We start from the raw sequence: 17,696 nt of genomic DNA, 5'->3' as shown, positions 1-17,696 counted from the left end.
GTGTAAAAACAAATTCTTACAGCTGTTATATTCGGAAGCTCTAGCAGGCCTCCAAGTCCCTGTTCCAAAGCACAAAGTTTGGCAGGAGGTGATTCTGGTGACAGGGATGTGCCTTTTTCTGTGCCCACAAAAAACTGCCAACATTTGGTCAAGCTATAAGCCTCTGAAAAATCTGTTTGCCTGTGTTCAGTAGAGATGAGTCTTCTGAAAGACTGGTAGATAAATTCTCCAAGATTCCAGATACACTAAGAATGCTCCATCCCCAAAGTTCCTTCAGGCCAGACTGATGCCTGACTTTCCCACAGAGCAATTGAGCATGCTCTATCCCAAGACTGCAGAGACTGAAGAGGACTTTCCCTGCAATTACTTCTCACAGTGGCCCGGCAGCCACGGTGGCACTGGAACCAATAGCAGAGACACTTTTTCCTTTGCTTTGTTTTTGCTGACATCAAGGCAGCGAGAAGGCTGCTATACTGGAATGTAGAGGAATGACATGTATTAGGGGAAAACTGAGAATAGAGAATTGCAGGAGTCAGAGATGGATAGGAACAGAAGCAGACCAGAGGTGCTCTGAGAATGAATCAGGGTGCTGTAAGAAGCTCTTGTCTGTAGGATCCCTGCTTCATTTGGTGCAGAAGTCAGAAGATGTGTAGTTACTGAAGCAAGGGATTGCTGGAAGAGAAAGGATAGTCTCATGGTTAAGGCAACCGAATGTTGCCCTGGATGCTGCATTCTATCCCTGCCTTTGCCAGAGTTTCTCTGTGATGCTAGTCAAGTCACTTAAACTGGACTTTTCACAGGTGTTCACTGTGTATTCCCCATTTTCTGGATGCCCAACATGACATACCTGGGGCCAGATTTGTTAAAGTATTGAGTGCTCACAGATGCAACTGAAGTTGACTGGAGCAGTGCTTTGAATATATAAAGTGCTATATAAATGCTAAGCACTCTGAAAAATCAGGCCCTAGGTGTTTCAAGCTGGGCATCCAAAATTAGTGATTTAGAAAAAAGTCTATAGGCTAAAGAAGTTTAGCCTATTTCTGTGCCTTAGTTCCCCAGCTGTAAAATGGAGATAACACCACCACCTAATCTCACTGGGGTGTTGTGAAGATTAAGTTAATGTTTGTGAAGCATGCAGATACTATGGCTGAGAGTACCACAGAAACACCATAAGGAAATTAATGTAATCAGTGCAAGGTTTGTATGGCATGCAATAAATAAAACACAGGGCCACACTCTGAATGTGGAAGATAAAGAGAAACACTGAATCGTTTAGCAATTCACTAACTGAGGCACTGTGGAAAAATACAGTATGTGACCGTGTAGTTAAAGACGGTATCCTAATGCATATGGACAAGGGAGAAGAACTAAAGTTTGGACACCCAACCTAAATTCTCATTACTTGACACTGCAACCTTAACATTCTTCTAATAAAGTTTCTGGGATGTTGCATATATTTACTTCAACTACTGCATTTAAGTATATCACCAAACAGTTTATGGTAAAGCTTCATCAAAAGCAAAACCAAAGCAACTCTAAATGTTCTAGTTTTACAAAGACAAGACAATCCAAAATATTTTGTATATCTGATGATCTCTATTTGCCAGCTGTCTCTCAAAAGCAAAGAATGTTAAAATACAACCTCTAGTGATTTCATACTGTTTTTAGAAACTTGGATAATATACTCCCATCCTAATAATTTTAAATGTTCATCTTGCAAATATTTCTGTTTCCAGTTTAATACATCGTTTTTTTCCTATTTATGTTTGTGAGCATAAGTATAATCAGTATCTCAGAAAAAGGTTCATTTCTACTGCAACACTAACAGAGGAACTCAACTGAACTTGGCTATTTAGGTAGAAAGCTTTTTAATGGAATTAATATCTATTTTAAATATTCTGCATTAGATTAGAATAAGTAGGTCAAATTTGAGGCCTGAACCACTTGACAAACTCCTCTGAGATTTAGAAAAAAACACGTCTGTCAATGCATCTCCTCACACATCCATTGCTTAACAGATCCATAAAGCAAAACTGAAGAGCTACGTCACCTTGAAAAAGAAAAGGAAGACATTCTTGTAAGATGCTTTGTAAAAGATACAAGACATTTTGGTTAAAAAAAATTGCAAAACAAATCCTAACCTAGTAGCTCTCAAATTTTCGTAAGCAGAACCAGCTGTATGGTTAACAGTTTATAGGGTAAAATTTTCAAAAGCACCTAAATGACTTAAATAGCCCAGGTCACATTGTCAAAAATCAAAGTGAAAAGGATGGGTCCCCAGCACCTATATCACTTTTGAAAATGGGACTTAGCTTTTGCCTGAATTTAGTAAGTATTAAAGCCGAAGGGAAAAATTTACAGAAGAGCCTACCATGCAAAGAATAAGATAAGATAGTGCCTATACATTTTGTGCCTATAAATCTTTAAAAGACAATGATGAATAAGCAGGTAGAACATAAATACCTGCAACCTGGAAAGGAAGTCTTCTGGAAGTTCTAGCAGGCTACAGTGTTAAAAAAAAAGTGCTATGAAAAAGTCTGCTTGCTTCCCAATTTGATTTGTAATTTATTCCCTAATTTAGCATATATGTATACCACATACACATGCCATTTGACTCAGACAAGTGACAGAATAAATTGGCCTTTAGCTTTACTGCAATTTTCTTCCTCTGTAACTACAAAACTGCTAGAAATTGGCAGTCTGAAAAGCACCACTTTTGCCTTCACACCACTTACTATGAGTGTCACACAACCTTCCTCCACTAGATGGTCAACTCTTTAGCAAATATAAAACTCCACACTAGACCATTATTCAAAGTTTCAAAGATTACTGTATTAGCTTATTTTGTTTAAGTAACATACTTCAAACTTTGATGTGGAGTTCTACTAGATAAAATTTGGTCAAAGACAGAAAAACCCTTAAATCAATTTGAAAAGACAGTTTGATAGTTTCCAAAATAAGTTTTTGCATGTTTTATAGTATTTGATAGCAGCTTTTTATTGGTTACAAAACCTAAGCCCATATACAAAATTAGGAACACATTTAGATGCCTCTTCTGAAAGAACGTTTTAGTCTATTTTAACTGATAGTTTAAAAAAATAATAAAAACAATGCAATTTTTAAACACTTCTGAAAACTTAAAAGTGCAGCAATATACTTGGTTTCCTTTATTAACTATGAAATGGTGCAATCCCAATCAAAAGCTGATAAGGTCACAACAGAAAGAAATGAGCAAATGCTTTGTAGTGCTTTACTCACTTCTTCGATGTTCACTTTTAATGTGATGCACTGAGTGCAAGAAAAAAAATTAGATCTTCACAGTTATGGAAAATCATGAATGTAATCTCAATTTTTATGTAATCTGTAGGAAAATAGCGAGTGCAGGCTGAAAAGGGTAACTGTCAGTCTATATGGCATATAGAGAACTAAACTGAGAATTAAGAGGGGGAAGATTTGTTCACATCATCATCAGCTGGAACTCTAATTTCACAAAACTTTGTGACCTTACTAACTTTGACTTTATATTGTTTAGTTTTAGCGAACACCACACAGTTTAAAGATTTTAGACTATAGTATGTGACTAGGATGCAGTTACCATATGAAGCTTCAACTCAACTTTTGGGAAAAGAAAAAAGGCACAATGAACTTCAACTCAATTTTATGTGCACAAGAGTTGAAAAATCTGAGCCACCTTAAAGAGAAATTGATTCTAAAATTTATAAAACCTATAAATAATCAGAGGCCAAACCACTATATTAAAACAGATTATCTAGCAAGTAAAAATCTTGCATTTTAAACATACACTTGTATCTATTTAAGATACAAGACAGCTCGCTCTTTAAAGTGGCTCCACCTTGGCAGATATATATTTAATGAATGCACACCTGCTATGTGTTGTTCATCCGTGGAAAAAAAACAGCTGATCCACAAAGCTCTGATGGCATCTGTCCTTATCTTCATCACAGTAAATACAACCCACATCCAATAACTAAATTAGTTTAGATTTTCCTATCCCTTCACATCAATGCATTGGGAAATTACACCCAGTAAACAATGGCAACAAAACCAGCTTGTGTGATAGCTTACAGAGTTTCAAATTATTCATCTTCACCCCACCAAAAGCAAATCCCTTTGAAAATAACTGGGCCAGACGACTTTCCAAAAGCAACGACCTCTCATATTACCAGCTTATATAAAGTTATTTAATGTGTGCTGCATATCAGGCTTATTCTGAAAAACTGCAGCTTCTAAACAGCCTCACACATCAACTAGCTTGTAATTTTTTTAAATCATGTACTATATGGTTTTAGACTCATTTCTGAATTACTCTTCCAATACTCCAAGAATGAAACTTTTATGATGCTTCTAAATAGCTGCTGGTTTGTTGCCAACCACATCATCATAAGCACTGGTTACTAAGTAAAAAATAGTTTAAGACTAAATTACAGTAAACATGAAAGCTCCACAGTTTAAACCCAATATAAATCAACCTTATCCAATGATCAATTTAAAATGAAATATACTGACTACTGGAAGTTGAAAGCAAGTTTCCTTTTAACCAATGCGCGGTTTTGGACAGATTTTTTTTTTTTTCTAGTCAAGGACTCTTGCTTTCAGCTTAAACAGAAGTTCAAGTCCATAACAGGTTGTAGCTCAGGTAAAATACCATGCACAGCATCTGATTACTTCAAAACAGCAGGAACACACAGGCTGAAGTGAGTGGTCAAATAGGGCTTGCTGTTCTCAAAAATTAGGTATAACGGCAAAAGCTTTACCAGTCCAAATCTACAGTTCATTCTCCAACCCTGGTTTCTGAGGCAGTTAATGAACACACATCAATTACTGATAGATGAAGTACTTTGTTTTTTAAACTTAACTGTTTAATCAATTGCCAAGTGTAAGTTACTTTTATTTCAGTTTCACCAATGAAATTCATTTGGCTTTCATTTTTGAATCTATTCTTCCACATAAAGTATATGAAAATATGTTTGTGGAGGACGATGGAGGCTCAGACCAAACTGTGCCCCTGAAAAGTCTTCCAAAATGTATGCATCATACCAAAGTGTCTTGATCCACAGCGCACCATTTCCCAAAGAAGTTACTTTTCCGTGGAAAGCAGATGTGCCACCACTATGAAATTTTCTTAACAAAACTGCAGATTGCGGTTGTCAGCATGTGGCACCAGGGAAAAAGGCAAAAAAAGAAGGTAATTGGGACTGTTAAAAAGAATTTTAAAACAGTTTAAGAGATCATGCATATGCATTTACAGTCCACGTGATAGTGACTTTTGGCAACTGCAAAGTGACCGATACACGGCTTGCTTTAGAAGCATCAAAACGAGGAGGCATGTGTGTCTTGGAGCCTTTTTTTTTCACTTGGTAGCCATTTGGTGGTGCTTCGTATTGGTGTGGGACAGAGAAGCTGCACTGTATTGAACTTAAAAATTAAATTCTTTTGTTTGAAGATTGGCTGTTGGGTCAAAGTTGTAAGTACCTCCTTGAGTGGCTTCAGGAATGAGGCTGGGATCTTCATCAATCTATAAAGATATAATAAAAAGTAATCCATACAAACCCAACACCTTATACAAGTCATTTCACATACAGGGATGCATAAATATTTCATAAATATTGGCCAACTGAAATTTTTGTTACTAAAAAGTGAAATGCTAATAATTTTAGCCAATTCAATATAACTTTTTTAAAAAAGAAAAATCATGCTTTGCTCTAATGCCATTAAGGAAACAGATGCATCAAATCCTTATTGATTGCATTACCACTCAATTACAGCAAAGACTCAACTACAAAATTAAGACTGAAATTTCAGCTTTCTAGTCATATCAGCTAATCACTACTAGTGAAATATAAAAACTAGTTTTGTGCTTTTTTCAGGGTTACCAATTGTATTAAACTGATTTTTATCTATAGCTGATAGGAATTCTTGTCTCCCTCTTTTTTTTTTCTTTTGGTAATCAGTATTTTCTCTTGGATTCTGAAGAATCTAAGTTAAGTTATTTCAGAGTGATTTATTTTTTTAAACTTCTCAAACTCCCAGCTGAATATACTATATTATTTTACACAAGAAACAAACTTAAGCTGTCTTACTGGTGTCGCATGCAAACCATCAGTGTAGAAGAACCATGATTCAGTTTCCCCTCTCTGAGTTTTAAAGTTAGGCACACAGGTAACATTTTGTTTCTAGTGAAGGCTAAAACCGTCAACAGCATTACACTATGTACATCTGATTTCCAGCATACAGTGCAGCATACAGTCGACCTATACTAGGTTGACTTAGAGCCACTGCATTAATTACTGTGGTGACTGACGTTCACACTACCCTCCTTGGGTCAGTGGTGTGTGTCCTCACCAGGAGTATTTTCACCGACCTAAGAGGGGGAGTGTGGGGAGCGGAAAGCCTGGTCTCTCGGTTCTGCTGACAGCTCCCTGCCGGGAGCCTGGCTGCCCTGCTGGGAGGGGGGGAAGCCGCCCGGGGCACCCAGCTGAGTACGGGGTCCATTCTTGCCCCGGCTCCCAGCATCTACGCAGACACTGTGCCGCCCTATCAATACTGATGTAAGCCCAACACCCCTCGTTGAGGTGGTTTTATTATGTCGGCATAGCAGGGGAGTTACATCGGCAGGAGGAGTGTTTCAGCATGTATACCTCCACTCTTTTATTGACAAAAGCTGACTTTTGTTGACAAAACTGTGTAGTGTAGACAAGGCCTTAGGATTTTGGAGTGCTGACTCCTAAAATCCTTTGGTTCCTCTTTACTTCAGGAAACGCATTAACTCCTAAAGAGAGGGAGGAGGAAAGTCTGTTGATCTGCAGAGCAATACATTTGGAGAACAAGTTACTGACAAATAACTTTTCTCCTTCATGACAATACTTATTACTCTTAATGGATCCCAATGAAGCTCTGCAGAAGCAGCAACAATCCTCAGCAGAAAAGCTGAGTGCTAATTAAGAAGACCTGGAGCACTTTCCCAAACTGAGGATCCAATCTGGATTCAGAGTTGATACAATGCTTTGTAAAGTGTGACTGAACTACAACTAGCAGCACTGTCATCTTCTATGAAGAAGCACGCCACAGTTGATACTTCTTTAGTACAAGGGGTCTGTCATCCCTTAGGAAGTCAGGGGAGGGTTAGTCTGGTTTCTGAAGAAAAGGACCACAGCTGCATGCTCTACTGCAGGGAACTACAAGGGAATAATGTAGGGTTAGCAGCACAGAGAGAATCAGTGGCCTCCAGTCTCCTCCAAAAAGGGAGTAGAAGACATTCCACGGGGTGGGGAAAGAAATAAAAAGATGCTTCTGGGCTGGGAGCTCTAGTGCTGTCAGGCAGGTGAGCTAAGCATAGCTTCTTTTCCCCTCATTTGTGTAATCCTGTTAGAGGGCTGGGGTTGTTTGCCTTAGTCCTTAAAAGGGACAGAATATTGTTTTGGGTTTGATAGTTACTTGTTATAAATAATCACCTGAAGAGTGTTGTCTAGCTTTATTTTGTGGCTCCTCATAGGACCCTAAGACATACTGACACTGAAAATCCAGTAAAGTTATAACAGAGCTGTCCAAAAACCAAAACACAATCCACTGAATCATTGTCCTATTTACTCCTGGGGGAATTCTGCAGAATTCGTGTCCCTCGCAGATTTCTTTGCTTCCTCTCAGAAAAATGACTGACAGGGAAGCAAAAGGGAAGCTGCAAGAGCAGTCACTTGCCCCTCCCCAGCAGTGCAGGTATGTCATTTCAGGCAATGCAGAACCCCCACCCTGCCAAGCCTTACCCCCTGCATCCAGAGCCCCCCTGTATCTAGCCCTCCCCAGCCCCACCCAGTGGCTCCTACCCTACGCTGGGCTCAGGTACTAGTCCCGACTGGGCTGGGGGAGGAGCACATTTCCCCTGCACAGAGCAGGTGGGGCAGATCCACCTCCAGAAACCTCCCCTGGCTCTGCACCCCATCCCCGCTTCCTGCCCCCATCACTCCTCAGCTGTGGGAGGAGAGATCACCCCCCGTCCACCCAACCCCTGTGTATTCAGACCCTGCTGAGCCTCAACCCCTGCACCCAGAACCACCTGAGCGCCCCCCCGATCCAGACCCCGCCCCTGCACCCAGACCACCCCCCACTGAGCCTCCTGCACTCAAACCACACCCCACCGAGACCCAACCCATAGGCACCTTGACCACCCTGATGAGCCCCCCACACCTGGACCCCCACTGCACCGAGCCCCATTCCCCCCAGCATCTGGACACCCCCGCACCCCGCTGAGCCCCAACTACCTTCACCTGGACCCCCCTGCAGAATCCCATTGCCTCCGCACCTGGATCTCCCCGCAACGAGCCCCTGTGCATCCAGATCCCTCTCGCACTTGGACCCTCTACTGGGCCACCTGCACCCAGATTGCTGCACATGGATCCCCCACACCAAGACCCTCCATACAGTAACTCCTCACTTAATGTTGTAGTTATGTTCCTGAAAAATGCTACTTTAAATGAAACGATGTTAAGTGAATCCAATTTCCCCATACGAATTAATGTGTGTGTGTGTGTGGGGGGGGGGGGGTTGTTTAGGTTCCAGGGAATTTATATATATATATATATATATATATATATATATATATATATATATGTATGTATGTATGTATGTATGTATGTATACACACACACACACACACACCAGGGGTGAAAATAACTTTAAAGGACTTAACGGTCTGAGCAGGGGGTGTGGCCTCAACCAGAAGAGGTGGGGCCTTTAAATCATGATTTAAAGGGCCCAGGTATTAAAGGCCCTGGGGCTCCACAGCTGGGAGCCCCGAGCCCTTTAAATCACCGCCGGAGCCCTGCCGCCACTACCCCGGGGCTCTGTCAGCGCTTTAAAGGGCCCGGGGCTTCGGCCACTGCAGGGAGCCCTGGGCCCTTTAAATCGCCAGTCTGGGGAAGCTGGTCCAGTCTGGCACGGTGTACCGGCTCTTGCCGTACTGGACCGTACTGGCTTACTTGCACCTCTGATACACATACAGTATAAATTTTAAACAAATAATTTAATACTGTACACAATAATGATGATTGTGAAGCTTGGTTGAGGTTGTGGAGTCAGAGGGTGAGGTATTTCCCAGGGAATGCCTGAATGTTAAATGATGAACTAGCACTCGGCTGAACCCTCAAGGGCTAACACATTGTTGTTAATGTAGCCTCACACTCTACAAGGCAGCAGGAATGGAGGGAGGAGACACAGCATGGCAGTGTGTGTGTGAGAGAGACACACATTCCCCTTTTAAGTACGTTGACCCCACTCTAAGTACATTGCCTTTTTAAGTAGATCAGCAAGTTGAGACAGCAGCTGCTGCCAGTAAGCTCCGTCCTCAGCCCTGTCGTGTCCCGCCTCTGCTCTGTGGAGATGAGGTACAGGAGCGGAGAACACCCTGACATTAGCACCCCTCTCGCCCCCGCCCCCCGCACAGCAAGCAGGAGGCTCCCAGGAGCACCTCCAAGGCAGAGGGCAAGAGCAGCACACAGCAGTGGGGGGAGGGACAGCTGAACTGCCCACAAATTTATAGCCTGCCGGGCAGGCTGCTGCACAGGGAACTTAGGGGAGTGACAGGGGGGCTGCCGGTCCACCCTGGTTCCAAGCCCCCACCAGCTAGCTCCAACTGGCTGCTTTTTCTACAAGCAGTGGATAAAGCAGGCGGCTGCCAAACGACGTTATAAGGGAGCACTGCGCAACTTTAAACAAGCATGTTCTCTAATTGATCAGTAATGTAACAACAAAGCAATGTTAGGCGGGACGACGTTAAGTGAGGAGTTACTGTACTTGGATCCTGCCGGGCTGAGCCTGCCTGCCCATACTTACTGCGCCAGGCACAGAAGGGAAGGGTCCCCGACATGTTTCTGGGGCAGGCGAGTTCAGCCTCACCACTGAGTCCGTGTCTGGGGAAGAGGAAGAGAGCACTACAAGGTGATCTTCCATCTCCATGTAGCCAGTGGCATGCGCTCCCCCACTGCCATGCTGGAGCCTCCACATTTATTTACTGACAAATAAAATTTGCAGAATTTCAAAATACTGTGAATAGAATTTTTATTTTTTTGGTGCAGAATTCCCACAGGATCACATAGTCTATGACTGCGAGGATCCAACCACTTGGAGGCTAACTTCTATGCCTAAAAATATCAGCACAAATGGTCCTAAACTGTGCAGAAGTCAGGACTGTCTTGAGGTCCTCCTGCACTTTCAAAACTGCTGCTCTGAAAGAGCTGAAATAGAAGCTGAAAAATTTGAAGCTAACGATATTTGTCAGATGGCTAAAAAAGGATTTTCCAGAATGTCTAACCCTAGTGTTGCCGGCACCCAGTGCCCAGAGGCAAACAACAGCAGGGGTTTGTTGCCTGGTGTGTGTTACTTAATAAACACAATGGGGTGGAGAAGCAGAAAAGTTTATTTGGAATTTTAAAGAAAGGTACAGGGAGAGAAATTTTAAATTTTGCACATTAGAGCAGGTTATTATATATACACTTCTATATTTTTTAGTTACTGTACTATACATTAGTTAATTAAAGCTTTGCATAAATGCTTTGCTTTTTTTAATATGGGTTATAACAATGTTTATTTTTTGCAACCTTTAACAAGCATTTTTAGCAACTTAAACAACTAGCACATTTTGTCTGGCCTTGTAGCTGTCTTTTTTGTTATTTTTAACTTGGCATCAGCAAACCTTATACTATGAGGCATTATTTACAGCTGCAACGTTATTTTAAGAGCAAAAGAGCTTACTTAAACCAGCCAGGCCTGAGTTCTATTAAGGGGGGTTGAAAAGAAGCCCTTAAGCCTACAGCAGGGAGACTTCTTCGACCCTTATGGCCTTCCATCCCCTCGACTTAATTCATGGCTATACCCTGGGGTCTCCAACACTAGGACTTTAACTGAGTCTGAGAAACCCCAGAAAATAATGGTGGTGGTATACCTCAGGACTCTAAGGAGGAGTGCTTCCTTCTGAAAGATGCTCAAGGCAACCCCAGCAACTTTAATCACAGACCTGTTGGTTTAACTTCTCCCCATCTCATCTAGTTTTGAATTAAATGCATCAGTACCCACAGAAGTTAAACCATTTTGACACTAACTTTGGAACACAACCTACCTGATATCAACCAAAACTACCTCAAAACCATTAGTCATTGCTAAAGACTACCTGCAGAATCTGAAATACAAACATCTTTTCACCTGACTTTTAGTGGACAGAAACTTCAGACTCTTTCCCTGCAGAGACAATAGGCCCATGCCTGGTAACTGGCACTCCCAAAGTTAGGGCTGCTACCAAAATGGCTTAACTTTATCGACCCCTTATCCAAAAGATATAAAGAGAAAGCTCGACCAGACAAATCTCTCAGAGGCTGCAGATTGTAGGAGAATACCTGAGAAAGGATGTTGAATAAGGAGTTTAAACTAAGGCTGTTGAGCGATTAAAAAGTTAATCACGATTAATGGCGTGATTAAAAAAATTAATCACGATTAATCATGCGATTAATTGTGCTGTTAAATAACAGATTATCATTTATTTAAATATTTTTGGATTTTTTTCTACATTTTCAAATATATTGATTTCAATTACAATACAGAATACAAAGTGTTCAGTGCTCACTTTATATTTATTTTTGATAAATATTTGTACTGTAAAAAAATAGTATTTTTCAGTTCACCTAATACAAGTACTGTACTGCAATCTCTTTGTCATGAAAGTTGAACTTACAAATGTAGAATTATGTACAAAAAAAACTGCATTCAAAAATAAAAATATAAAACTTTAGAGCCTACAAGTTCATTCAGTCCTACTTCAGCCAATCGCTCAGACAAACAAGTTTGTTTACATTTTCAGGAGATAATGCTGCCCGCTTCTTGTTTACAATGTCACCTGAAAGTGAGAACAGGCGTTCGCATGGCACTGTTGCAGCCGGCATCACAAGACATTTATGTGCCAAAGATTCATATGTCCCTTCATGCTTCAACCACCATTCCAGAGGACATGTGTCCATGCTGATGACAGGTTCTGCTTGATAACAATCCAAAGCAGTGAGGACTGACGCATGTTCATTTTTATCATCTGAGTCAGATGCCACCAGCAGAAGATTGATTTTCTTTTTTGGTGGTTCAGGTTCTGCAGTTTCCACATCTCAGTGTTGCTCTTTTAAGACTTCTGAAAGCATGCTCCACACCTCGTCCCTCTCAGATTTTGGACAGCACTTCAGATTCTTAAACCCTGGGTTGAGTACTGTAGCTATTTTTAGAAATCTCACATTGGTACCTTCTTTGCATTTTGTCAAATCTGCTGTGAAAATATTCTTAAAATGAACATGTGCAGGGTCATCATCCCAGACTGCTATAATATGAAATATATGGCAGAATGCGGGTAAAACAGAGCAGGGTACGTACAATTCTCCCAGACGGATTTCAGTCACAAATTTAATTAACGCATTATGTTTTTAACAAGCGTCATCAGCATGGAAGCATGTCCTCTGGAATGGTGGCCGAAGCACGAAGGGGCATACGAATGTTTAGTATATCTGGCATGTAAATACCTTGCAACGCCGGCTACAAAAAGTGCCATGTGAACACCTGTTCTCACTTTCAGGTGACACTGTAAATAAGAAGCAGGTAGCAGTATCTTCCGTAAATGTAAATGCTTCCGACATCCCAGGATTTCAAGAAATGCATGCACTAGGCAGGGTTGGACCTGAACAAACCTTTGGATACAACTAACTTACATCTTGGTGCTTCTCATGCAAATAAATCCCTTGAACTTTTACACACTTTTTAGAAACTCTGGACAGTGACTCAGGATTCCCTATAATCCGAGGTGCATAGAATCACAGAATCAGAAGTGTAGGACTGAAAGGGACCTCAACAGGTCATCTAGTCCAGTCCCCTGCACTCAAGGCAGGACTAAGTAGTAACTACTAGACCTTTCCTGACAGGTGTTTTGTCTAACCTGCTCTTAAAAACTTCCAGTGACGGAGATTCTATGACCTCCATAGGCAATTTGTTCTGGTGTTTAACTACCCTGACAGCTAGGCAGTTCTTCCTAGTGTCCAGCCTAAACCACCCTTGCTGCAATTTAAGCCCATTGCTTCTTGTCCTATCCTCAGAGATTGAGAACAATTTTTCACCCTCCTCCTTGTAACAGTTCAGTTGCTTTACGTCCAGAGGACAGACCCAAAAGTCTTGGATCCTCTGTCTGGTCGTAGGGCCTCCAACTCAGATACTTTAGACTGTAGAAGCAATCCACTCAAATCTCCAGGAGAAAGCTCCTCTCTCCACCAAGCACTCCAACAGGAAGGACTTCATCCCACAGTGGATCTTCTAAAGAAGCCTCAAAGTCATTTGAGTAAACATATCTTGAGCTAACATTTCATGGTGATCTGATTGTTGGAAACTGATATTTTGGAGGAACAAGATCACCAAGCAGTCAACTGTTGCTATACCTGCAATTATAACAAATCCCACTCAGGACAAAAATGTCCAAGAAAATGTTGATCACCATAAAAACTATTGATTCAATCTGTGCCAACTAATCCTGCACAGTGAAAACAGATTTGTGGTCACAGAACTAAAGCCAGTAGGAAGTGTGGAACTGAGGGAGTAATGGGGTAGGGACCTCTTTTTCTTGGCACTGAATTCTAGGATTATACATGCACCCCTTAACAGTTTTACTATTCTGAACGTTTCCATGGCTTCTACACAGGACATGTGAGGCCTGGAGTAGTAATCTGAAGGAGAACTGCTGGCATCTAACAATTTTTAAGGACAGTGTGGTGTTAATCATAATATCTAAAATAAATCTATTTTTCTATAAAGTATATAAAACTTGATTTGCAGGTATATTTTCTTCTAATGATAAACTGTTCAACTTTAGAAGAAGGTGTTATAGTGTGGGCTAGCTTTGACTGGTTTATTAGGCAAAAATGAATTGCCCGTCTTAGTCAATGTCTGTTTGAGGCAGTTTCTTGGTGCAAGAAAGGAATAAAAAAGATGGAGCAGGGACAGGTCAAAGAAGTCACAGATGGGAAGGAAACTACAGAGGGAGAAGGGAGGGTTGAAAAAGTATCTTAAACTTTTAATTAAGACAAGTTGTACAGAAAAAGATAGGAAAATATCCTCTGAACAACCCATGTCCATAAAGGGGGATGACTGAAGTAATGCTGACAATGTAGTTACTAAATTAAAGTATGGAGTACAAAAGCATTCACACCAGATATTTCATACATCCATAATCTCACACAGAGCATTCTTTAATGTACTTACATCATCACCAGAGAAATACTGGTCTATGATTTCAAATGCTAGTTTATAGATGTCCTCATTCTCATGCTGTTGCAAGGCTTCAATTTTCTCTAAACCTGGCCAAACGACAGCAGGAATAAAAGTGTTCACCAGGTTAAAATGAAGTTTGTTAGTAGCTACTTTGGGTTAGCATTTTAGACATAAGAAAATACTGCTTTTACCTACATTAGTACCTCAAGACAAACTGGACAACAAGGATGGTCACGATGGAGCCTAGTTTCCAAACATGACCCAGAATGTTCTTTCAAAGTTGTCATCTTCATCTTTGAGACAGAGGTGTGGCTTGTGGAATCTACAGGTCTCAGCACAGCTCGTTTCCATGGGCCACCCACTTTAATGATGACTCAGACTCAAACCTGTTCTCAAAAGCCTCAAGGGCTGCTGCAATCCCATTCCCTTTTATGTAAGTTAGGTGAAGCACTCAGTTAAGCAAAGTTTCTGCATTTCTGTATCCTTTGTCCCATACAGACACTGTACATCTTGGCATGCTAAAAGTGGTTCCACATTAGAGTAGCATACCAAGAGTGAAATGCAAACAAGGTCACAGAATAACATAGCTAAAGTAAAAAGAAAAGGAGTACTTGTGGCACCTTAGAGACTAACCAATTTATTTGAACATGAGCTTTCGTGAGCTACAGCTCACTTCATCAGATGCATACCATGGAAACTGCAGCAGACTTTATATACACACAGAGAATATGAAGCTGGTAATAGCTTATCTAAAGTGATCAACAGGTGGGCCATTTCCAGCACAAATCCAGGTTTTCTCACCCTCCACCCCCCCACACAAATTCACTCTCCTGCTGGTGCTAGCCCATCCAAAGTGACAACTCTTTACATAATCAAGTCGGGCTATTTCCTGCATAGATCCAGGTTTTCTCACATCCCCCCCCACCCCCATACACACACAAACTCACTCTCCTGCTGGTAATAGCTCATCTAAACTGACCACTCTCCAAGTTTAAATCCAAGTTAAACCAGAACATCTGGGGGGGGGTAGGAAAAAACAAGAGGAAACAGGCTACCTTGCATAATGACTTAGCCACTCCCAGTCTCTATTTAAGCCTAAATTAATAGTATCCAATTTGCAAATGAATTCCAATTCAGCAGTTTCTCGCTGGAGTCTGGATTTGAAGTTTTTTTGTTTTAAGATAGCGACCTTCATGTCTGTGATTGTGTGACCAGAGAGATTGAAGTGTTCTCCGACTGGTTTATGAATGTTATAATTCTTGACATCTGATTTGTGTCCATTTATTCTTAAATAACATTCATAAACCAGTCGGAGAACACTTCAATCTCTCTGGTCACACAATCACAGACATGAAGGTCGCTATCTTAAAACAAAAAAACTTCAAATCCAGACTCCAGCGAGAAACTGCTGAATTGGAATTCATTTGCAAATTGGATACTATTAATTTAGGCTTAAATAGAGACTGGGAGTGGCTAAGTCATTATGCAAGGTAGCCTGTTTCCTCTTGTTTTTTCCTACCCCCCCCCCCCCCCCAGATGTTCTGGTTTAACTTGGATTTAAACTTGGAGAGTGGTCAGTTTAGATGAGCTATTACCAGCAGGAGAGTGAGTTTGTGTGTGTATGGGGGTGGGGGGGATGTGAGAAAACCTGGATCTATGCAGGAAATAGCCCGACTTGATTATGTAAAGAGTTGTCACTTTGGATGGGCTAGCACCAGCAGGAGAGTGAATTTGTGTGGGGGGGTGGAGGGTGAGAAAACCTGGATTTGTGCTGGAAATGGCCCACCTGTTGATCACTTTAGATAAGCTATTACCAGCAGGACAGTGGGGTGGGAGGAGGTATTGTTTCATATTCTCTGTGTGTATATAAAGTCTGCTGCAGTTTCCACGGTATGCATCTGATGAAGTGAGCTGTAGCTCACGAAAGCTCATGCTCAAATAAATTGGTTAGTCTCTAAGGTGCCACAAGTACTCCTTTTCTTTTTGCGAATACAGACTAACACGGCTGTTCCTCTGAAACCTGTCATAGCTAAAGTAGTTTAAAATCATAACTTCAGTTTGGAGCAAGAAATTTATGTACATGGGAAAAACCTTTTTAAAGACATTCATTTATCTCTAACTTGCTTCTGAAAAATTAACTTGCCATCATATCTAAATTGCTGGTCTGTGATTTAACAGGGACTTGCTACCTCAAGCCCAACTTCTCTTCCTACTTTATTCTGCAGGGAAGTCAAAATACTGACATTCATTCCCACTGCAATGGAGTGATGCAAAACCATGAGTTTTATTGCAGGATAAAGCACAGGCAGAAGTTGGGTGGAAATAGCGCTCTCTTTAAAACAAATCTGAAAAAGATACAGAAAGCTACTACTGAAATATACTGGTCTGTGGAAGTATGTCCTCACCCCACTCTGCCACCAAGTGTCCTCCAATATGAAAATCCCTCTAAATAAGTTTCACTGAATAGAAAAAAGCCACAATGGCTACAAGGTAATGTATTTTTTCCCTTTCTGACACTTTCATCCACATATTCAATACTACATAAAGCCCAACTGCTGGTGTTATGTGGTATGTGTCAATGGCTGTAAGTCAGGGGTTCTTACAACACATTTTTTGGTGGCCTCAGTTCAGCCACCAACTCTTGCCACTGCCCTGGGGCTAAAGGCCTGAGCCCCGCCACCCCCAGAAAAGTGGGTCAAGAATTCAGTGGTTGCCTGCAAAGTCCCGGGCTCCACCGGTGCCATGTACACCAGTCCCATGTGTCTCCAGAAGCGCTGCCCAGATCCCCTGAGGAGACTGCGGTGGAGTGTGCTGATCCCGCTGGCAGTGCCAGCAACAGCTGGGCACTGCACGGAGGGGCCGCTGCTTTGCCTCCCCCCACCAAATCACTGCCTAGGAGGTTGTTGTGGCAGCAAAAAAATCCAGTGGGGGCCACATGTGGTCACGGTGGCCACATTTCAGAAACACTGCCTTAAGTATTGCATTGGCTCTGAAGAAGGAAGACAAAGTGATCCATAGCAAATAAAAGTTTTAAAAAGTGTAACAAATAAAATCTTACCTCCACATTCTTCTATAATTTCAGCTATTGTGCTAGCCTCATCACCAGCCATTATCAGAATGTTTTTCAGCCCATCCAGGACCACCTGGACCACCTGAGAGTCTTTTACTGACAGTAAATTACAGAATGGTGGGATTACGTTCTGTTGTACAAGATATTCAACCTAAATATGGGGAAAATGCTTTCAGAATTATATACGATTCATCTTACAATACACTACATTTTAAAAACAACTTGAAAAGTCAGCCACACGCACCTGATCCTTTCTTCCACTTATCGTCAAGTTGCTAATTGCCCACGCAGCTTCCTTTTGTGTTCCAAAGTCCCCCTGAAGGGTAAAATT

At 41.4% G+C, this 17,696-nt stretch overlaps 1 protein-coding gene across 1 annotated transcript in view; it reads right to left on the bottom strand.

Moving 5' to 3' along the window:
• Positions 1-2,971: 2,971 nt before the first annotated feature.
• The window catches only part of KPNA3 (karyopherin subunit alpha 3), a 79,616-nt gene continuing 64,891 nt past the window's right edge, over positions 2,972-17,696 (bottom strand). The window contains exons 14-17 of the mRNA XM_048849573.2: positions 17,610-17,681; positions 17,354-17,516; positions 14,287-14,381; positions 2,972-5,536 (exon numbers count right to left, since the gene is read on the bottom strand). Of these exons, the coding sequence (XP_048705530.2) occupies positions 5,438-5,536; positions 14,287-14,381; positions 17,354-17,516; positions 17,610-17,681 (429 nt within the window). The 3' untranslated portion in view covers positions 2,972-5,437. The remainder of the gene's footprint in view (positions 5,537-14,286; positions 14,382-17,353; positions 17,517-17,609; positions 17,682-17,696) is intronic.

Source organism: Caretta caretta, chromosome 1 (genome assembly GCF_965140235.1).
Source record: "Caretta caretta isolate rCarCar2 chromosome 1, rCarCar1.hap1, whole genome shotgun sequence".
Taxonomy (NCBI): Eukaryota; Metazoa; Chordata; order Testudines; family Cheloniidae; genus Caretta; species Caretta caretta.
The sequence above is the reverse complement of the archived record's forward strand: the minus strand, read 5'-3'. Positions and strand labels throughout refer to the sequence as shown.